General features: G+C 41.7%; 1 protein-coding gene across 3 annotated transcripts; it reads left to right on the forward strand.

Moving 5' to 3' along the window:
- Window positions 1–427: 427 nt before the first annotated feature.
- LOC309597218 (myosin-1B) lies at window positions 428–21374 on the forward strand (the record flags this gene model as incomplete). 3 transcript variants are annotated; one of them, XM_082326424.1, is made up of 38 exons in its annotated part: window positions 428–631; window positions 726–869; window positions 1203–1359; window positions 1950–1977; window positions 2076–2193; window positions 2273–2365; window positions 2479–2542; window positions 2625–2723; window positions 2828–2931; window positions 3013–3151; window positions 5900–6018; window positions 6113–6262; window positions 6873–7043; window positions 7716–8025; window positions 8654–8727; window positions 9028–9115; window positions 9202–9319; window positions 10103–10226; window positions 10303–10439; window positions 11158–11413; window positions 12973–13215; window positions 13322–13498; window positions 13585–13730; window positions 13818–13908; window positions 13997–14386; window positions 15039–15165; window positions 16067–16185; window positions 16506–16702; window positions 17110–17293; window positions 17380–17545; window positions 17718–17842; window positions 18048–18356; window positions 18457–18660; window positions 19577–19702; window positions 19798–19968; window positions 20057–20161; window positions 20433–20528; window positions 21222–21374. In XM_082326424.1, 38 exons carry the CDS (start codon window positions 428–430, stop codon window positions 21372–21374), a joined length of 5826 nt encoding a protein of 1941 aa, XP_082182550.1. The 3 variants fall into 3 exon arrangements, with proteins under 3 accessions (XP_082182550.1, XP_082182552.1, XP_082182551.1); XM_082326426.1 differs by having other exon boundaries at window positions 7716–8010; XM_082326425.1 differs by having other exon boundaries at window positions 2076–2187.
- Window positions 21375–23688: the final 2314 nt, after the last annotated feature.

Below are 23688 nucleotides of genomic sequence, written 5' to 3' on the forward strand. Positions count from 1 at the left end.
AAACAAATCTTATAGTCTGAAAGGTGCTAAACAAAAAAGACATGAGAAGGTTTTCACAATTCCAAAATTGGGAATGTCTAGAAAATGCAGTGATTGGAACCTTGGAAAGGATCTGTTTATCCTGTTAATTCAATAAATAAAAAAAAAAAAAAAAACAAAAAACCCACAGAAATGATTCCTCTGTAAATGCAGTCGTCCAGTAGGCCTAGAGATATGACTACATAAAATAGAAATAAAAGAAAGAAAATTATAGAACAGAGCTCTGAATTAGCAGGAAAACACAAGAGTCAATTCAATCAGTTGATACATACAGCAGAGAACCATCTAATTGACTATGCTGTAGGAATGTTTCTTCCATCATGCGCTATTGTAATGGATTTTCTACCCTCATAGATACTTGCTGCATTACCCCTAGTAAACTGCAGCCATGTCATCAGACTCTGAGATGGCCATCTTTGGGGAGGCAGCTCCCTACCTCCGAAAGTCAGAAAAGGAGAGAATCGAGGCCCAGAACAAGCCTTTTGATGCCAAGAGTTCAGTCTTCGTGGTACACGCAAAGGAATCCTATGTGAAAAGCACAATCCAGAGCAAAGAAGCAGGAAAGGTCACTGTCAAGACCGAAGGTGGAGAAGTGAGTAAAAAAAAAAATTCAAGGCTTGAGAATACAACTTAATCCTGCTGTGGACATTTAGATGGCAAATATGTATCTTTCTCTTTTTTGGCAGACTCTTACCGTGAAGGATGATCAAATCTTCTCCATGAACCCTCCCAAGTATGATAAAATCGAGGACATGGCTATGATGACCCACCTCCATGAACCCGCTGTGCTGTACAACCTCAAAGAGCGTTATGCAGCCTGGATGATCTACGTAAGTACCAGCAGAAGGAGACAATTCCTGCTTTTGAGGAGTTGAAGACACCTTTCAGGCTCTCTGAAGAGCTTCCTGACTTCTCTCCTCATTTTTCTATTTCTTCTTTCTTTCTTGCATGTGTTTTCCTCTTGCTGTCTACACCTTCTCCTTCTTCTTCCTTCCCGCTTTTACCTTTCCTTGTCGTATGCTATATCTCACCCATTCTCTGATAGGTTCTTCCACTTTATTTTCTCTCACTACCCTGGTCTCCCCCGAACATCATTCACCTCTGCCTTATCTGCAGCTCTCCTCAGCTCTCCAAAATCAGCATCCTGTCCTCCTTCCTTACAGACCTACTCGGGTCTCTTCTGTGTCACTGTCAACCCCTACAAGTGGCTGCCGGTGTACAACCCGGAGGTGGTGTTGGCCTACCGAGGCAAGAAGCGCCAGGAGGCCCCTCCACACATCTTCTCCATCTCTGACAACGCCTATCAGTTCATGCTGACTGGTGAGTGCTTGACCCCCCTCACAGCAATCTAAACCAAAAAGCCCTGCTGATCTCAGTGGAGCATGTGACAAGCCAGCTAAACCACCACAGAGCTGTATGACTGAGAGCTTGATGGCGTTACGCAGGAATTCGTTTCAAGTGAAACTGACCCAGAAGCATGCATGGGCTCAGCACGGTGTATTATTTGCACTCTATGGTACGAAATTCTACAGTCTCGCACTTCAGCAATACTCCTTGAGTTTGCTACTTTTTTCCACTGATGGGACAGAGAAATTATTATTCCATCTAATCCTCTATTTTGAAGACAGATAGGCAGTTTGATTAGATTTCTTGATGAGAACTGTGTGAAGGGCAAGTGGGTGCGCAGCTTGTGTGAGGACCGTATGCCTCTGACAGCTCTATGCATCTGGTTTGGCTCATACTTTCTACTGTTGGGACCTGGAAGGGAACCCGGTAGTCTTGGACTACTTGGACTATTGTTCTTGGACTTGGGAGAAGCCCCAACTTCCATTTACAGCTTTACTTCTCATTCAGCTTAGCGTTACTCCAGACAACTGCTAACACTACCTTTCATTCTGACCCTTTCACAGATCGCGAGAACCAGTCGATCCTGATCACGTATGTACACTCCCTGCTCGGGTCCCTGCGGGGCTGTCGGGTGCCAGGGGACCTCCTGCCTGACCACACGCTCTCTGCCTCTCTCTTTGGTTTGACAGCGGAGAATCCGGTGCAGGGAAGACTGTGAACACAAAGCGTGTCATCCAGTACTTTGCAACAATTGCAGCGAGTGGGGATAAGAAGAAGGAAGAGCAGCAGCCGGCAGGCAAAATGCAGGTGAGCTCCTAGGGGTAGGAACGTGCAGCTGTCTCATTTATTTATGAGCTGTATCGTGACAATAAGATTTCCATTTTAGGGGACACTTGAGGATCAAATCATCAGTGCCAACCCACTGCTGGAGGCTTTTGGTAATGCCAAGACAGTGAGGAACGACAACTCCTCACGCTTTGTAAGTTGTTGCCTGGGACAAAATTACTTTTTTCCTATCAGCACACTGATTCGAATATTCCTGCAGTCAGGATTGGTAAAATAGAGCTCGATTAACTTTTCCATTTCTTTCAGGGTAAATTCATCAGAATCCACTTTGGTGCCACGGGAAAACTGGCTTCTGCTGACATTGAAACATGTAAGTGGCCCTCCTGGCCCGATCCCTTTCCCTCCAGACTTCCTCAGTGCTTGTGCTAACTGTGTCTTACCATCCTTGCCAGATCTGCTGGAGAAGTCCAGAGTCACTTTCCAGCTCAAGGCAGAAAGAAGCTACCACATATTTTATCAGATCATGTCCAACAAGAAGCCAGAGCTGATTGGTAGGAAAGATCACTAACTTCTCCAGACAAAGGTCACGAACAACACTTAACTCCTTCACATGCCAATTACATTTGATCTGTATGTGTTTCGTCCTTCTTTTCAGAGATGTTACTGATCACCACCAACCCGTATGACTATCAGTATGTGAGTCAAGGTGAGATCACAGTTCCCAGCATTAACGACCAGGAAGAGCTGATGGCCACGGACGTAAGTAACGCACAGACGTTTTCTTAGGCAGACTCTGACCTTTAACAGGCATGGTGCTTACTCTAATAATTCTTTTGTTAGAGTGCCATTGACATCCTGGGCTTCACTCCTGAGGAGAAGACAGCCATTTACAAGCTGACAGGGGCTGTCATGCACTACGGGAACCTGAAGTTCAAGCAGAAGCAGCGTGAGGAGCAGGCAGAGCCAGACGGCACAGAAGGTACCAGCACGATATATGCCGGAGCATAGTATATACCGCAACGCTCACTAATACAGGTGGTAATTCCGGCTCAGAACCACTGACTCAGCCTGCGCGTTTCCCCAGACGCTAGTATTGTAGAATAGAAGCATGTCCTAACCAGAGCACTTTTTGCTGGAAGAACACAACTCAGTGGAGGGGGCAGGTTATTTGGAACCATGCCAAGTATAAGGTCCAGTGAATCCTAAAGCACCCTTCCTTTGGCTTTGACTCCTACTGCCAGTAGGAGTCAGGCAGAAGAAAAGCAGCCTTTACTGCTATACTGAATGGCAGCTTCCCAGACCTGGCCCACAACTGAGAGCCACTCTGCTCACTGACTTCAGTTTATGTACCCAGGTAGCTGCTATTATTTACCATCAGCTGTAGTCATCTCCTAAGGGTATTGTTTCCAGGTGACAAGAAGCCAGACTCCTGAAGCTGCTCTGCTTCAAAGCCAGTATTCTGGAGACAGCTCACAATGGCTGAACTGAGAGCATTGCGCTACTTCATTTTACGTGGGGGGTTAAAATGAACATCAGTTAATACTGCAGCTGTCGCTCCTATGTTCTACATTTTCTGTAGAGTCTCAGCATGTCTCCAGGACTTCTGTTTGAATAACAGACATCTAAGATACGTTTCTTGCGTTTGCTGTGCCTAGAATTGTTCAAAGGTGCATTCCTTTAAAAGTTCATGGAAGTATTTCTATGAAACCAGAGTTATTTGCATATATCATAAACATGTGCTATTAAGGTTTTTTTTTCTTGAGTTGTTTTTGTGTGTGTGGTTTCGAGGTTTTTTAGGAAAGTTAAGACATAAATGAAGATGACTGCAAGGAATACAATAGCAATGAAGCTGATAATGATGAATTGTAGTAGCAGAATAAGGTACAAATAATAGCTGTAACTTTACTTAAGTGATGGTATTTTGCTGACCAAATCTTGGAAACATTTGGAGCAGTGCACGTAACAATGATTACCTTGAAATCAGTTCTGTTGCACAGGCACTGTAATCCTCTTCTGAGGATTAGTCTGAATCTGTGAACAAATTTCTCAGTGTTGCAAAGTCATCTTTTATTTTGCTAGTTTTGTTTGCTCATAAAGCTGGGAGAGGACTGTGGCCGTTCATCTTCTTCACCTTCTATGGACTCCATTTACTCTGCAATCTTTCTTTCTTTATCTGCTTTTGAAAACATTGAGGAAAACATGCAATCTATTCCAGTATTTCATTACCCTTACTCCTTGGAAATTTTTCCCTAATTTCTAGCCTAAATATCTCTTGACACAATTTCAGACTGTTAGATCACGTCCAATATTCATGCAGCAATCTGCTATACTTTTTTATCATGATTTCATATGAATTATATAAGCATTCTTGAAGAAATCATTTTGTATACTGTGCCTGCTGGCAGAGTTTGAATTCAGTAGTAAAAGCAATAGCAGAAGGTAAAATGCCAAACTTTTTGTTTGAAGATGCACTTCTAAAAACAGCCCTTTATCTCATATGCTTAGCTGTAGTTCAGAAAGACATAATTGGCACTTATGCACTGTGCTCTCTTGAGTATTATATCTTTAAAGTTACCCTACCACAAGTCACTGAAACAAGTTGCACTGTATTTGCTTCTGAGAGGATCTGCAATTGTCTGCAACCTGATCATCATCCCAAGCTTATCTTTCCCTTTTCTTTTTCAGCATTTATTATTGAGAATTCTGCCTACCTAAATGTCTCTAAACTGATTTTTCATTCAAAATTGAAAATGAACTAAGAATAGGTGAAGAAAAAATAGCCAGCATAAATGCTCCAAGCAATAGCAGCATAAGCTCCAAGTAATATCTGTAATCATTGCATGAATATAACCAAAGAAAAGGGTTATAGAAGAGTATAATAGAATTAGATGACTATTTAATTATTAAAAATAATTCTACAAAAGTGAAATAAAAAGTGAGTTCCAATTTTGTTCTTGTTTCATACCTTACTCTGTCTAGTGATAAATGTACATTAAATACTTAATTGTAAATAACACTTACAATAGAAGCAGCTCAAAATTAGCATCTGTGTATATATATACATTCTATAATGAGGCTTGGTCTTCTCACATTAAAGGACTCTTTAAATAGTACTGGTGCCCACTCTCATCTTCACTGTGAGAAGAGACAGGCAGCAAAATGTAAAGTGATGACAGAGTATATCCAGTCCTCTAAATCTTGTACTTAAAAGCCTAGATCCAGAGAAAATGGGAGCTGGAAAAGACCTACGTGTGTGATATTTATCCTTAGGGAGAATGTGGTCCCACTATTAAAGTTGTATGAGATATCCTATTCATACTTTTGGCATAATACTTCACTAATCTATCTCTCTCTCTAATGACAGTTGAGTTTCACTGACTACAGTTTTCAGTACAGTGTATTTCAATATCAACCAGTTTCCTTTTCTTCCACAGTTCAGAAATTGTGACGTGTTTGACCTGCCATTTTCATGTCCCTTTGCCCTTTTTTCTGTCTAGTCATTTGTTTCAAAATTTGCATGTTCATTATAAGGCATTTCAAAGAATCTTTACATTTACAAATCATCTAAATTAAATGGGAAAAATATCAGTAAATCCACACAATTTACAGTATTTTAAAGTATGTGACTTAAAGTATATGTGGCTTCTGCAGAAATGATTCTGAGTTGCTACAAGATATGTCTACTGGAGAGCCAATATTTGATCCTGCTGTATGCTTGTTTTCTTAGTTGCTGATAAGGCTGCCTACCTGATGGGTCTGAACTCAGCAGATCTGCTCAAAGCCCTCTGCTACCCCCGAGTCAAGGTTGGGAATGAATATGTGACCAAGGGTCAAACTGTGCAGCAGGTAAGAAACAAGTGATGATAGAAAAGAAATGACATGAATTAAAAAGTTTGATCTTCCTGTTTTGCCCTGGATGGTGACTTTTATTTTTCTTCAGGTATACAATTCAGTGGGTGCCCTGGCAAAGGCTGTCTTTGAGAAGATGTTCCTGTGGATGGTTGTTCGCATCAACCAGCAGCTGGATACAAAGCAGCCCAGACAGTACTTCATTGGTGTCCTGGACATTGCTGGCTTTGAGATCTTTGATGTAAGAGAAGGATCTTCATACAAGTTTCCTGGAAGGGGCATTAAGAAACTGGAATAGTTCAGGGTTTGGTTTTTTTTAAATTACGGAATATTTTTGTTTATTGGATAATCCTCACATTCCTGTAGGAATGGCACTCTTCTGGTTCTCGCAGTATGTATTAGCCCACAAGGCCTGGAGGTTTTTATAGATGTCTCTTGTTGCAAGCAGAATTGAAAATTTCATTGAAAACTGATATGAAAATGTTGAACAACTGATGGGTAATAGCAGAGGCAGATTTTTGAGGAAGTTAAAATATGCCATCTTGAAGGAAGATTTTGTTAATGCTGAAGCCAGATTCCCTCTGAATGCTTGGGAATAGACTGATAGTGTAGACAAATTCAAGTAGATGAAAAGCTGGACTTGGACTAAGCTCCACAACTCTTTTCAGAGCTCAGGAATAAGTTGACACAGTGCCAGGGCCTGAAAGGGTAGATATATTAGAGGATTGAATATGCCAGTCACTTGTCCAATCATGGAGACCTTAATGGGTTGAAAATATAACCTATTGGAAGATGGAAAGTGTTCCTGGAACTGAACTTCACAAGTAAGTAAATTTGTTTTCATTCTGCAGTTCAACAGCCTGGAGCAACTTTGCATCAACTTCACCAACGAGAAACTGCAACAGTTCTTCAACCACCACATGTTTGTGCTGGAGCAGGAGGAGTACAAGAAGGAAGGAATTGAATGGGAATTCATTGACTTTGGGATGGACCTGGCTGCCTGCATTGAGCTGATTGAGAAGGTTCTTGGGCCCTACACACTTAATATTTTTCCAGATGTAAAACATAAAAGGAATCTTCTATGCTCAAATTAGACCAGTCTGATGCGTGGCGCTCATACTTAATGCAGCACATAAAGTGATTTTTTTCTAGGCTCCAAGCATTTCATATACATTTTCACCTGTCTGTGACTTCACTGCCTGTGGGATTCTGTCGCATAGTACATATGATTTACATGGGGCAGAAATTTCAGTCCTAGTCACTGTTCTGGAGTTCATACTCAACTGCGTGTATTTTTTTAATGCATGCTGAGTGAGTAAATACACTATTTTAATATGTTTTAAGAAATTTCCGATCTTGTTTCAAAGAAAAAACATTTAGGAAGTGTAAACTTTTCCTTACATCTGACTGATACTAATTTCATTCATTTTGCTTTCCATCTTCAACTAACATGCACATAGTGAATTTCTACATGCTCGATCTTTATTACATCACAACCCTGAAACTTATGGGTGAGCTTGTTCTCATATAACTGATGGCATATCCACTAATAAAATGCCCTTTCTTGAAAAACATAAGATTACCCAATCTGAGGAGGGCTTTTTGCATAATTTTTATCTTCCATTCCTCTCCCATATACATTGTCTCTATTTCTTTCTACACTTTCTTTCTTCATGTGTTGCTATTTCTTCCAGCCCATGGGCATTTTCTCCATCCTGGAAGAGGAGTGCATGTTCCCCAAGGCAACTGACACCTCTTTCAAGAACAAGCTCTACGACCAGCATCTGGGCAAGTCCAACAACTTCCAGAAGCCTAAACCTGGAAAAGGCAAGGCTGAGGCCCACTTCTCCCTGGTGCACTATGCTGGCACGGTGGACTACAATATCACTGGCTGGCTTGAGAAGAATAAGGATCCCTTGAATGAAACTGTTGTGGGGCTGTACCAGAAATCATCCCTGAAGACACTGGCCTTACTCTTTGCCTCTGTTGGTGGGGCAGAAGCAGGTGATTTCTTTGCAATCAGTTCTACTATAATTTACAGAAAAGAAATTTTGCAATAATGTTTACTTTTCAAGAATTGAAAACCCAAAACCTCATCTACTCTTTGGAACTCAGTCACTCAGACTAATAAAAGATGTTACATTTCCGTAGAGACCTTAATAGATCTGTAGGTTGTACGACCAGACAGCTGTACAACAACATTAACACAGGCTAGCTGACAAACCAGACTTCTGCAGTCTGGGGCATTCCCAAATACTTTGGGAAATACAATCAAATGTATCGACATGCTGCTAAATTTATTCATACCCTTAGATGTAGAGGTACATAAAGACTGCATTTGGTATATTCACTAGTGATTTATCTAATTCGTTAAATATCTTACTATGCAAAAAGTTACATTTTATTTCCTTTTTGCATTTTCTTAACTTCAGCTTGAAGTCATTAGATTTCATTCTGCTATCATCTGAAAAAGTCAAGTGTCCCATTGTAACTTTAAACACTGTATGCATTTGCAAATTTTGATCATATTATTACATTTTCTATTTTTTTAAGATGAACATACAAAATTCTTCAGATTCTAACTGCATGCTTTTGTTGTTCATTTCTTTTTTTAAAAAATGTTTTTGTTTAGAGAGTAGTGGTGGTGGCAAGAAGGGCGGCAAGAAGAAGGGTTCTTCTTTCCAGACCGTCTCGGCTCTTTTCCGGGTACTGTAGAATAATCATTATAAATTTTACTGCATTGTGAAAAAAACATAGAAAATTCAGTTCAGAAAAACTTTAGATTGATCTAATATACAAACTCTTTATGTTCAGAAAGGATAAAGGCACGTACTTCTTAATAAAGGATTCTCACTGAATCCTTGGAAGTATTCTTTCAGAACTACCCAAAAGTTCTTTAAAAAAAAATACTGATCATGGTTTTATTGCAGTGTTTTCACTCCATCTAGTATTGAGATTGTGTAAAAGTGACATTTTTAAACCCAAGTCTTTGCTCTTGCTCTTAAGGAAAATTTAAACAAGCTGATGAGCAATCTGCGAAGCACACACCCCCATTTTGTGCGATGCCTTATTCCTAATGAAACAAAAACGCCTGGTAAGTTGTTAAAGTTCAAAGATGTGATAAATCTGTTTTTCTCTGTGCAGTACAATGAAGCACCAGTTCATTATGTCATTTATTAGGTGCCATGGAACATGAGCTGGTGCTGCATCAGCTGCGGTGTAATGGCGTGCTGGAAGGGATTAGAATTTGCAGGAAAGGATTCCCCAGCAGAATACTCTATGCAGACTTCAAACAGAGGTCAGATTCCATGTCATCCACCCTCCACCATATTCACCAATGCTGAATAACTTGCATTTCCTAATTGTTTTGACTACTATGGGAGTTATGGCACGGGTTCATTGTACCTACCTTTAGGCATAAAAAAGTCAATTGTCCAAGTTAGTCATCCAGTTTCTTTCTATAGCTAACTAGAAGAACAGGCATTTTCAAAGGGCAATCATTTATTCCCATCCTTGATTCATATTCTGGTATGAGATAAAGCATTTTTTAATTAACTATCCAGAAATGAAGTTGACTAGCTTAGACTTAGTTAACTCCTGGGTAGCAAAATAAGACGACTTGCAGCCATCAGCACAGAAATATGAATAAAGAAACTACAAGATATTCTAGACTAACTTGCTTCTTGTTCTATATCAGCTGGAAAATACTCAGACAGTATGTACTGCCACTATTTTGGACAAAGAATTGCTTCTTCTCTCCACATATTTTGTTCTTGCACATAAAGTTCTCATTTGGAGATAAGGCATTAGATAAAAGGGCATGTGAAATATGTCAGCAGTTACCCGTGGAAATCAGTATCCATTTTGCGCCAAGAATTTCTGGACTAAGAAAAGTGCAAGGTTTTTCCTAAGAACATATTTACCCATGAAAATGTGATTTCTAAGTTATGAAACAGAGTTCAGACTTACGCAACTGTCTTCCACTCTTGATCCACCTTCAGAGAATCTTAACAATGGCATCCATCGGTTTGATTGAGATTTCAGAAATCTGACCTCCTTCATATTCTACTTCCTCCCGTAGGTACAAGGTGCTTAATGCAAGTGCCATCCCAGAGGGACAGTTCATTGACAGCAAGAAGGCTTCTGAGAAGCTCCTTGGATCCATCGATGTGGACCACACCCAGTACAAATTTGGTCACACCAAGGTACAAATGCTGCTTGGCTGATGTACTGTGCTTGCAATACCTGACAATTATGTACTGCAACATTCTCTTTCTCAAGGTGTTCTTCAAAGCTGGGCTGCTGGGACTCCTGGAGGAGATGAGAGATGAGAAGCTGGCACAGCTCATCACCCGCACACAAGCCATGTGCAGGGGTTACTTGATGAGAGTGGAGTTCAAAAAAATGATGGAGAGGAGGTAGATACTTACACTTATTTGGCCTGCTGGGCCTCATCAGATACCAATGACATGAACAAAACTGAAAATAAGCTGCTTCTTGCCAAATCTCATTTATTTCTCATTAATTCAGTTTACCAATATGGATGGGTTTGGAATTACACCCTGGCAGTAGATGAAGCTGTATATTCCCAATTTAGGAAAAAAATTGTCGTTTTTAACTTATATCACCCTTTGTACTAATTTTTGCTAAATTTAGTAAATGGCTACATTATATGTATGTCCAGAAGCCAGCTATCTAGTCGAAGCTAATTATTTTAGGTCACCACTATAATAAAAGGTGAGAAACACATACTTCTAGCACAAGACAAGTATCGTCTTCCCTTGGATAACTTTCATGAAAGGGACCAAGTCAGCTTCTGGAGGTGTTCCTTTTCTTTGGCCATGAAAGTGAGCCAAATATCTGGACTTCAAAACTGTCCATACAGGTTGACAATCTACATCACACTAGGGAGTTCCCTTCAGAGAGATATATTTTTAATATATATTAAATATACTAAAATTTAATAACAAATATATATTTAATAATATATAATAAATATTTTATATACACAGGTATATAGAACTATAACTATAAAGTATTATATGTGGAACTTCGTTTTATATATATATCAATATATACAATTAAATATGTATTATAAATTTAAAAATACACAATATGTTTTTTATTACCTTTCAGAGAGTCCATCTTCTGTATCCAGTACAATGTTCGTGCATTCATGAATGTCAAGCACTGGCCCTGGATGAAGCTGTTCTTCAAAATAAAGCCCTTGCTGAAGAGTGCAGAATCTGAGAAGGAGATGGCCAACATGAAGGAAGAGTTTGAGAAAACCAAGGAAGAGCTTGCAAAGTCTGAGGCAAAGAGGAAGGAGCTGGAGGAGAAAATGGTTTCTTTGCTGCAGGAGAAAAACGATCTGCAGCTCCAAGTGCAGGCTGTGAGTATTGCTAATGTTCTTGGCTTGTAATGTCTGGTGTAAAATGATCCTAAATGTCTCAGTAACAGACACGTTGTCCCAAAACAGTATTTATTTTCAAAAAATACACGCATTTTATAAAATAGGAGGGAAAACCACATAGAAGAGCTAAGCTGAAATCTACAAATATTGATAAATTTGCAATGAATTATTGCAGCTGGTTCCTTACACTTTTAAATCAGGAGAGAAGTAATCAGTTTCTAGTTAGTAAATACTATAGTTTACAGTATGACATTTTAAATCATACATGGCAACTTACAGCAGCAATTATCATGTCTTTATAAAACTTTATATACTATATAATTTTGATATGTTATCATCTGATCAATGAAGGTTGTCTGGAGGGCCTATTAACACCTTTTATTTGGAGAATCACAAATGGATTCAGGTCCAGTAGGAGGGGCTGAGAGTGTCAGGCATTTCTCTAGCATTTATGGTCCCTGTCTCCTCAGGAGAAACAGTGATGAAAGTGGAGTCCTCCCCTTTTTCCCTGGAAATAAAAAGGTAGCAACAACCATCCCCTTAAAACTGTCTTTACCTGCAAGGATTAGGATTCAGCTGACCCCATTTTGATGTCTACAGTCTAAGTCTACATCTGAGCTAGTAGCCTCAGGTTCTCTTCATCTTCAGCAACAAGAAGCTCATCCTTTTAGAGTACGATACAATTCATCCAAAAATGTAAATTTTTTTGGTTGAATGGACTGTATCTTGATATCATGGCAGATATGTAAATCCACATGAGACAAACCCCAACCTAGATATCTTGCTGAGCTGTAAAGAGTCTTCTGCCTAGATGGTATCGTTGTTCTTTACTAGAACAAAGCAGAAAAGAACAAGCAGTATGCAGAAAATAAAGATTACTTCTTACTAACTTTCATCTTAGAATGCATTCAGGTAATTGACACTGCCCTGGGAAACACCACTCTCCCTTCCAAACTGTTCTTCTTGACCACAAGGGCTGGAAACATGCTCGATTCAACTAATGCCTTTGAAACCCTGATCTTAACATAAAATTTTACCAAAACTAAAAATTAAATTCATGCTCAGTAAATCTTTTGGGGAGAGCTGTAACAAGATTTTCTCAGCTGAATGTTGGAGTTTTTAGCATTCAGGTTTTAAACACTGTATGCTAAACAATCTGCCTACATGGTGCTATTCAGTAGAACCCTATGCCAGTTTCCAGTCCAGTCAAATGCAACCCAAGTAAAACAATGAAAAGATACAAGGGAGATACTGCCATATCTGATTTCAGGCTCTGTCTTCCAAATAATGTTGGAGTTACATGAGCAGTTAAAGAGTTTAAAAAAAAAATGCTAAGAGCCTTTATTTATAGTGGGATAATATATTCCTTTATTTTCTGGGCTGGAGACAGTCCAAAACAAATAGATACTCTTATAATAATGAGTTTTAACTACAAAGGACATTGTAAAGCTGCTTTGAAAATAAGAATTTCTTGTCTGAAAATCAGTAAGAAAAAATAATTACTTGAAAATTATTTTATTTAAATGAATCATGTGTAGGAAGCGGATGGTTTGGCTGATGCTGAGGAAAGATGTGACCAGCTCATCAAAACCAAAATCCAGCTGGAAGCCAAAATTAAGGAGCTGACAGAGAGAGCAGAAGATGAAGAAGAGATGAATGCTGAGCTGACAGCCAAGAAGAGAAAACTGGAGGATGAATGTTCGGAGCTGAAGAAAGATATTGACGACCTTGAGTTAACGCTGGCCAAGGTTGAGAAGGAAAAACATGCCACCGAGAACAAGGTAATGAGGCAGAACCTGCCAGTCACAGTCCAGAAAAGAGCACTGCGCTGTTCGAGGACTTGTGTATCTACTTCCTTTATTTACACTTGCTGCCTTCTTTTCAAAGGTGAAAAACCTCACAGAGGAGATGGCAGCCCTGGACGAGACCATTGCCAAGCTGACAAAAGAGAAGAAAGCCCTCCAAGAGGCCCATCAGCAGACACTGGACGACCTGCAGGCAGAAGAAGACAAAGTCAATACGCTGACCAAAGCCAAGACCAAGCTGGAGCAGCAAGTGGACGATGTAAGCACACAGGCAGAGAGCAAGAATAAGTCCAGGTATGGAGTTCGACCTGGCTGGCAGAGCACTGATGGTCTTGTTCTTTGTAGCTGGAAGGGTCCCTGGAGCAAGAGAAGAAACTGCGCATGGACCTTGAGAGAGCTAAGAGGAAACTCGAAGGAGACCTGAAGCTGGCCCAGGAATCCATAATGGATCTGGAAAATGATAAGCAGCAGCTGGATGAGAAACTGAAGAAGTAAGTGCGGCTGTGGGGCACCTGAGTGCTGGGCTGGTGCCCTTGTCTTCTTCCTTTGAGCTCTAACACAGTTTGCTTTGCCCAAAGGAAAGACTTTGAAATCAGCCAGATCCAGAGCAAAATCGAGGATGAGCAAGCCCTGGGCATGCAATTACAGAAGAAGATCAAGGAGCTGCAGGCAAGTCTCTGATCCTTCTCTTCTGCCCTTCAGAAAGACATCAGGTAGGAGGAGGGCACGGGTGTGAAGGGTCCCTAATGTTCCCCAGGCTCGCATTGAGGAACTGGAGGAGGAAATTGAGGCTGAACGTGCCTCTCGGGCAAAAGCAGAGAAGCATCGGGCTGACCTCTCGAGGGAGCTAGAGGAGATCAGCGAGCGCCTGGAAGAAGCAGGAGGGGCTACCGCAGCTCAGATCGAGATGAACAAGAAGCGTGAGGCAGAGTTTCAGAAGATGCGCCGTGACCTCGAAGAGGCCACGCTGCAGCACGAAGCCACGGCTGCCGCCCTGCGGAAGAAGCATGCGGACAGCACAGCTGAGCTTGGGGAGCAGATCGACAGCCTGCAACGAGTGAAGCAGAAGCTGGAGAAGGAGAAGAGTGAGCTGAAGATGGAGATTGACGACTTGGCCAGTAACATGGAGTCTGTCTCCAAAGCCAAGGTACTGAAATATTTCTTTGTATTAATTCAAACATAATCAAGTATTTATATTTTAACATGGAAATTTAAGTTAGTCATACTTTAAAGTAAATAGTTGCACTTTATAGCTTGAATTTGAGTTTATATATTTCAGTATTAGTATAATAATATTTTTGTATTGTATCCTTTGGGTGAGAGCTAAAAAGCCTCACCTGAAGTACCTAGCCTAAGGAACTACAGGGTCTCATTGCTTGATTCAGAATGTTATGATAGTGAAATGAAAGCCACTGACCTTATCATTTTTTTACTTTCTTCTAAAATAAAAATTACTCCTACCTTACCCTTTCCTTTTTATTCCTATTATTCCTTTCCTCCCTTAAATACTTCAATGACATAATCTCTAAGAGCCAAACAGAAATTCAAAATAATTCCTCGTGTTACAGTGTCCTATCATCCTTTTTATCTATTGTAAAAATGGAGTGTACATTAACCAATTATACAAATGTTGGAATTAGGGATGCAAATTTCATAGAAATATATATTAGTTAACTAAGACAGTTTGACTTTACTTCTAAATCATTGGCTTCTTTCTTTGCCCTTCGTAAGACTTCAGATTCTCTGTTATTATGTATTGAACTACCAATCATCTTTCGTTCCATTCTTCATGCAAATAGGCAAATCTGGAGAAGATGTGTCGCTCCCTAGAAGATCAACTCAGTGAGATTAAGACAAAGGAGGAGGAACAACAGCGCACAATTAATGACATTAGTGCTCAGAGAGCTCGGCTACAAACAGAATCTGGTAAGACATTTGTGGTTTTTAAGAGAACACTGTATATAACTTTAAAAAAAAAAGGCTTTAAGAAAAAGGTCAAAAACTCCTGGGGGTCTTGATGGAAACTAAGTTGAACATGAAACAGAAATGTGCTCTTGTGGCAAAGAAGGCCAACAAAATCCCGAGCTGCATTGGGAGAAGTGTTACCAGCAGGTTAAAATAGGGTGTTCCTTCCTGCTACTCAGAACAGGTGAGGCCACACTTGGAGTGCTGTGTCCTGTGCTAGGCTCCCCAGTATCAGAGAGATACAGACATCCTGGAGCAGGACCAATAACATGTTTAAGGAACTGGAACAACCAGTCACTGGAACAACCTATCCAGGTGTGTGGTAGAGTCCCCATCAGTGGAGGTTTTCAAGATATAACTGGCCAGGATGCTAGATAATCTCATCTAGGCTCCCTTTCCCATGAAAGCTTGGACAAGATGACCTTTCAAGGTCCCTTCCAACCTAGACTGTTCTATGGTTCTATGACTGGAGCTTCAAAGAAGAATTAATCTATCTCATAACATAGACTTCATCCTCCTGCTTCCCAGGAGGCATTCAGGAGAGGACAGAGATATACTTGAGCACATACAACAGACAGTACTCATTCTGTAAGCTCGAGGCTTGAAGTGACCACTGGACTGAGTGCAAACATACAGTAAGACTACTCAGATATTGGACAAGGGGGCATGATGTATCTCGTTTCTTGCCTCTAAGATAAATACATTGGCATACTAAGAGTTATAGATAGATATCGGTGATTAAGATTCCATGAAAGAAATAAAATTTTGTTTAACTCAATATATTTTTATGCACACTTAATTATCAAGGTTAATACTTTTAAGTAAGTCATAAAAAGTCTTTTACTCATCTGAACTCTCCCAGGTGAATATTCACGCCAGGTGGAAGAGAAGGATGCTCTGATTTCTCAGCTGTCAAGAGGCAAGCAGACATTTACCCAACAGATTGAGGAACTCAAAAGGCACCTAGAGGAAGAGATAAAGGTGAGAAGGCTTTCCATAGCCCGTCTTATCCATTGGATTCCTCCTGTCTAGGAGGAACTTCAGATACATATGAAATTACAGAATCAACAAGATGAGAGGGAGGACAAAAATACTTAGGTAATGCAGTGCAAGTCTCCCCATATCAGCTTTGCTCCCTCTTCCCAACAGTCTATCCATTAATTCTTTTGCAAATTCCCGTCTCTTCCTTTCTCATTCAGTAGCTTGCCATCATTCTCACAGCAGAATAATCCAGTGTCCATCAACATGGGAGATTTCCCAGCATACTTCCATTCATTGTCACAGTACTATTTTTCACCCAGGCCAAGAACGCCCTGGCCCACGCCCTGCAGTCTGCTCGCCACGACTGTGACTTGCTCCGGGAACAATATGAGGAGGAGCAGGAAGCCAAGGGGGAGCTGCAGCGTGCTCTGTCCAAGGCCAACAGCGAAGTGGCCCAGTGGAGAACCAAATACGAGACGGATGCTATTCAGCGCACGGAGGAGCTGGAGGAGGCCAAGTACGTGGGGAATGTGGGGAAGGCTGGCAGAGACTAAGAATGGAAATTGGAGGAGGCCAGTGTGATATTGTCAGGAAGAAGTCGGTGTTCTGCTTTGGGGTGGGGTGCCAGGAAGAGAGAAAATATAACCGAGAGCAGGTATGCATTGGGGAAAAGCAGAAGCAGCAAAGCTCTTCAGATGGAAAATAGCAGAGAGCTGCTAGTGTGAATAGCAGACAGTGAACTGTTGTAGCCCAGGATTCAGACATAGAAATACAGTGGCTGGCTGGGAGAGATCCTACACCTCAGTGTAAACGGGGATCACACACTACCAAGTGGCTAAGTGCGCTCCTGTGAAAAACGTACTGGCTGCACACCGCAGGCTCCCATTAGCTTCCTCACCTGGACCCGTGCTTTTCACCTCCCAGGAAGAAGCTGGCACAGCGCCTGCAGGATGCAGAGGAACACGTTGAAGCTGTCAATGCCAAATGTGCCTCCCTGGAAAAGACAAAGCAGAGGCTGCAGAACGAAGTGGAGGACCTGATGATTGACGTGGAGCGATCGAATGCTGCCTGTGCAGCTCTGGATAAGAAGCAGAAGAACTTTGACAAGGTCTTTTGGGCTCCAGACCTGGGGCTCCTGGGCAGAGCATCCCCTCCTCATTGCCACATCCATACTCATGCCCTGTTTCTCTTCAGATCCTGGCAGAATGGAAGCAGAAGTATGAGGAAACACAGACTGAGCTGGAAGCCTCCCAGAAGGAGTCTCGCTCCCTCAGCACGGAGCTGTTTAAGATGAAGAATGCCTATGAGGAGTCCTTGGACCACCTGGAAACGCTGAAGCGTGAGAACAAGAACTTGCAGCGTAAGTCCCTGGGCCTCTGCTCCTGGCAGGGCTTTCTCACTCTGCACCACTACCCACCGCTCCACATGGGTCTGTGCCTGCAGGTCTGCAAAGCTGCCTGTCCCCTTGGTGTGGCAGGGCCCTTCCCATTCTGCTCTGTGCCTGACCATGCACTTGGTCTTTGTTCCCACAGAGGAGATTTCTGACCTCACGGAGCAGATTGCCGAGGGAGGAAAGGCGATTCATGAGCTGGAGAAAGTCAAGAAGCAGATGGAGCAGGAGAAATCTGAACTCCAAGCCTCCCTGGAGGAAGCTGAGGTACACAGAATTATTTATTGCTCTCTTACACCACTTGGATCTCTATCTCATTGTTAGGTGTTGTGAAGTCATTCCCACACACAACAGGAAAACAGTGTTTGTATTAAAGTGTAGAGATATTATCTAAACATGGCACTCCTTTTTACTCAGAGCTTCAGGTTCAACACTTGTCACATAAAAAGTATTCTAATTTATTCTTGTCCAGGCCTCCCTGGAACACGAAGAGGGGAAGATCCTGCGCCTCCAGCTTGAGCTCAACCAGGTGAAGTCTGAGATTGACAGGAAGATAGCAGAGAAAGATGAGGAGATCGACCAGATGAAGAGAAACCACCTCAGAATTGTGGAGTCCATGCAGAGCACCCTGGACGCTGAGATCAGGAGCAGGAATGAAGCCCTGCGGCTGAAGAAGAAGATGGAGGGAGATCTGAATGAAATGGAGATCCAGCTGAGCCATGCCAACCGCCAGGCTGCAGAGGCACAAAAGAACCTGAGAAACACACAGGGAGTGCTCAAGGTCCATTAAACAAAAGTTGCTACAGAGAAATATCTTAGCTGATATTTTCAGTGCCAAACAGCTTTGAATCTGCTTATAATTTCTTTCAACGGCTCTACAGGATACCCAGCTACACTTGGACGATGCTCTAAGGACACAGGAGGACCTGAAGGAGCAGGTGGCCATGGTGGAGCGCAGAGCAAACCTATTGCAGGCTGAAATTGAGGAGCTACGGGCAGCGCTAGAACAAACAGAGAGGTGTAGAAAGGTGGCTGAGCAGGAACTGATGGATACAAGTGAGCGAGTGCAGCTGCTCCATACCCAGGTGAGGTCACTTGGTGAGAAATGGCACTCTTGGTAAGTAGGAGAATGCTCGTATGCTTAATTCCAGTTACCATTGCAGGCTAAACTTCGAAGACAAGAGCTTTCTTGTCTGAAGTAATCATCATGATACTAAAAGAGATCTTTGCTGAAACAGTGTGTACAATGGCTGTGTTCCCAGCTTGCATTCAATGAAACCGATGCTTCTTCTCATGCATCTTAACCTAATCTCCAGAGCAAAGATACTTAGTCACAGGGATCAGATTTTTCAGTCACACATGCCAAATGATCTGCCATGTGAGTAGTCAGGGACTGAAACTCTGAGACTACAGCAACATTCATTCTTTGCTCAGTTGAAATGTAGCACTATGGAATCCTCATATTCCTTCAAAATGTGCTTGTCCACTCTAGCAAAAAAGTGGAGATGAACTCCTGATGTAGCCCAGGTCAAGCAGACTTTGACAAGAGCTACATGTCATAACAGTTATCCAGCAGTCAAGTGCTGAAATCTACGGAAAGTGTTTGGTTTCAAAAGCTGAAAAGATTCTGGAAGGAATCCATCCTATCTAGATTACAAATTTTCCTCTTTTCAGTTGATGAGAGTGGATTACTCTTCCCTAATTATGTTGAAGAGAATGCATTTCATTCACTTCCCTCACTCTATTTTTGTTAGTTTCCTGTGCCAGCCTGTGTGGATGAGATGTGGCACAGATTATATTTCTAAGTACTCTTTTTCAAATTAATAAAATTAATTGTTGTAGAAAAAGCAAAGCATCGTTCCCCAGTGATAAGAAATTTTACAGAAAAATCTGTGGTATTGATTTTTCACATAATTATGTCTGCAATGATGTCAAATCCTGTAACGTTCTTGATTTGAAAAAATGAGCTAACAAAAAGAAACCTCTGATGCTTCTCAACAGAACACCAGCTTGATCAACATCAAGAAGAAGCTGGAAACAGACATTGCCCAAATTCAGGGTGAAATGGAAGAAACAGTCCAGGAAGCCCGCAATGCTGAAGAGAAGGCCAAGAAGGCCATCACAGATGTGAGTTGGAAGCTCCTTTCACTGCTGATGGTGGGTGTATTCTTCCCCAAAATGTCTCCAGCTCGAAAATGGCTTTGACCCTTTGCTCTCATCAGGCAGCCATGATGGCCGAAGAGCTGAAGAAGGAGCAGGACACCAGCGCCCACCTGGAGAGGATGAAGAAGAACCTGGACCAGACGGTGAAGGACCTGCAGCACCGTCTGGATGAGGCTGAGCAGTTGGCACTGAAAGGAGGCAAGAAGCAAATCCAGAAGCTGGAAGCCAGAGTGCGTAGGGCTGCTACTTGTGCATGAGTGAGCCATGTCCCTTGGAGAGATACCAGGGAAGCTCCAAAGATGGGTCTTCTCATTGCAGGTGCGGGAGCTGGAAGGGGAGGTTGATGCCGAGCAGAAGCATAGTGCTGAAGCCGTGAAGGGTGTGCGCAAGTACGAGAGGAGGGTGAAGGAGCTGACCTACCAGGTAAGGCAGGAGGCCTCTGCGGGCTGACATACCCTTCTTGCAGGAAACCAAAATGTAACCCTTAGGGATTTCTTTCTGTCCTGAGTCACACAGTTAAAAGGGAGAAGACTGAGAACATCAGAAGAAATTATCTTTCTGGTCATGTTAGGAAGATCCAGCTTATCATCACCTCTGTCTTACCGGAGAGCAATGGTCTATAATCTGTTTCATATAGAGGGCACTTAAAGAGGAGGGGCAAAGAGGTGCTTCTATTTCTTGTCCTTCTCTTTAGTCTGAAGAAGACAGGAAGAACGTTCTCAGGCTCCAGGACCTGGTGGACAAGCTTCAAATGAAAGTGAAATCGTACAAGAGGCAAGCTGAGGAGGCTGTAAGTATTAGTGTGCAGAGTCAGTCTCCATGCAGGTGGAGGTGGAATTCTGTGTTGGTGTTTTCCTCTGCGTAGCTATGTTCGAACCCTTAACTTTTTTTCTCACTGTGCACTCAGGAATGCACAGCTGAGCAGTTGTTCTGGCTGAACAGCTCAGGGGTCTAGATGGGTGTCGAATACATTTTCTGTGAGCATTATTGCATCACTGGGAAAAGCAGTGAAGGTTCAGGTCAACATTGTGGGAGTAGACAGCCACACAGGCTTAACTTCTACAAGAAACTCCCACATCTGCTTTCTTTCACTTTCTTTATTTCATATTTCTGCCTAGCAGAAAAAAAAAAATTAACTTCAAAAATTCTAATACATAATTTTATAGCAGTAAATAAATGGAAAATGATTTAATGGAAGTAACTGTAATTATATATAATCAATCAAAAATTACAGAGTGCATTAGCAATTCATATCCAGAGGGGATTCCTGGTATCGCTTATTAACCATCTAAACATTTATCATTTAAGCTATTTCTTTGGATTCTCCCTAGAAGTATTAGAGAGAATTACATACTAATTCACAGTCTTTTTGGTTTTTTTTCATTACGTAAAGGCAAAATACTACAGCATGTCCAGTGCGGTGTTACAGTAGAAACATTATTAAACATTTTAAAATCTATTTTATCTGTCTTCCTATCCCCAGGAGGAGCTGGCCAATGTCAATCTCACAAAGTTTCGCAAGATCCAGCACGAGCTGGAGGAAGCCGAGGAGCGGGCTGACATTGCAGAGTCGCAGGTCAACAAGCTCCGAGCAAAGAGCCGTGAAATCGGCAAGAAGGCAGAAAGTGAAGAGTAAATGCCTCCAGTGGTGCGAAGTGAAAGAGAATTGCACAAAATGTGAAATTCTATCACTTTGATTTTGTAATCACTGCGTAGTCCTTCATCTCTAGATAATTAATGCCTAGATAATAAAAATTGTAGAGATTTTCCCATGGAAATAATGAGAAGTTTACTGTTGTATTTTAATCATTATCCTGAATTCTTATAAGGTTCACATTTTTCCTTACTTACTTAAATTCATTCCATTAAAAGTCTTGTTTCAGGTATTTTGAAAGTGTTTCAGCCACTGTTAAAGTGATCTAATCAGATATTCTGCTTCATTCTCACCACAGAATTTCATCTAAGACTTCCTTAAGGGAGAAAATCATTATTTCTTTGCAACAGAATGTAATTATCCCTTACAAATTCTGCTTTAGGAAAACAATAGATTTTAACTCAAAGCTTCTGTCCAAAGAATAAGAATGTATTGCATCTTCCAGTAATCCAGTCTAATCATTGATTATTCTATTAAATCATGTGTCTTATTTGCAAGAAGATCTTTTTTCAGGTTAAACTTCTTCAGTCCTTCAAGGCACTTTGAAACATAGGGGACATTTAAACCTAAAATGAGATCTACTTTTAACTTTGGTTCATGAAAGTGATGTGCAAACCAACATTCCAAGGGCAGCACAACCAGCTACCTCATATAGTCATCCACTGTTTATATTCTGTTCCCAAAAGTCTGATGAATCTTCTAAGCGGGTCAGGCAGCCACTTAGCTCCTATGTATTCTCCAGGATAATTCAGAAAACTTTGCCTAGGTTGGCCTCACTCAAAACGTGGGTTTTCATTCTTTGTAGATATCAGCATATATCAGAGAATCCATGGTCACCTCTTTGAAAACAAGGTGAAATAGGTGCCACTTTCTCTGTCATAACCTAGTACTTAGAGCACTTGTCCTTCCGCAGTCTGAAGGGATTTGAACCAGAGACCTTCTTCGGATTGTGTCATATTCCACCTGGAAATAAGATAATTGGAGAAGCCAAATCAACCATTCCTGTTGAAAATGTCCTGCTATGTCTTCAGGAATAAAAAATAATTATCTACAATGAAAAATGTCAAAACAGTCTCTGTAGGATAATAGAGAAAATACTCATCTGGGAAAAGGATGTCTGCATTCCATGGAGGATAAAGGAGCCAGTGAGTGCTGGGAGTTCTTCAAGAATGCTCTCTTGGAAGCACAAAACCAGTTTACCCCCTATAAAAGAAAGGGAAGTAAGCAGAGCAAGAGGCCCCCTTGGCTCAATCATGAGCTCCTGGGTCTGCTTAAAACCAAAAGAGATGCCTACCAGAGACAGAGAAGTGGAAGGTTGTCCACTGAGAACTACAAGGGCATTGCCAGAGTGTGCAGAGATGCAGTTAGAAAGGCAAAAGCTCAACTTGAATTGGAACTGGCCAGAGATGTCAAAAATAACAAGAAAGGGTTCTTCTGGTATGTCAGTTGCAAGCAGAAACAGAAGGAAAACTTAGGCCCACTGTTAAACAGTAGAGGCAAATCAGTCACCAACAATGCTGAAAAGGCAGAGGTTCTCAACACTTTCTTCACCCCTGTCTTTACCAACACTGTTGGATCCCAGATGTTGGGAACAAAAATCCAGGAGGATCCAAACATAGACCCACCATCAGTGAAGGAGTTAGTATGTGAATTATTACAGGAGCTTGACCCCTACAAATTGATGGGCCCTGACACCATCCACCCAAGAGTGCTGAGAGATCTAGCTGATGTCATTGTGGGGCCACTCTGTAATCTTCAAGAAGTCGTGAAGATTGGGGAATGTCCCAGAGGACTGGAGGAAGGCAAATGTTACCCCTATCTACATGAAGGGCTCACGGGAGGATCTGGGTAATTATAGGCCCATCAGTCTTACTTCAATCCCCGGTAAAGTTATGGAATGGATCCTCCTGGGGGTCATCACGAGTCAAATGAAGCACGTGATTGGGAAAAGCCAACACAGCTTCAGCAGGGGCAGATCATGCCTGACAAATCTGGTGGCCTTCTATGATAAAGTGACCTGCTCGGTTGACATGGGAAGAGCGGTTGACGTTGTCTACTGACTTCTCCAAGGCTTTTGATACAGTTCCCCACGGCCTCCTCCTGGAGAAATTGATGCGTTATGGCCTAGACAAGTGGTCTGTGCAGTGGGTGAGGAATTGGCTGATGGGCCGTACCCAAAGGGTGGTGGTAAATAGCTCTTTTTCAAACTGGCAACCCGTCACAAGTGAGGTCCCCCAAGGATCGATACTGGGCCCAACGCTATTCAATATCTTCATAAGGGATCTGGATAACGGGA

This window comes from Platalea leucorodia (genome assembly GCF_965183815.1).
Source record: "Platalea leucorodia genome assembly, chromosome: 14".
Taxonomy (NCBI): domain Eukaryota; kingdom Metazoa; phylum Chordata; class Aves; order Pelecaniformes; family Threskiornithidae; genus Platalea; species Platalea leucorodia.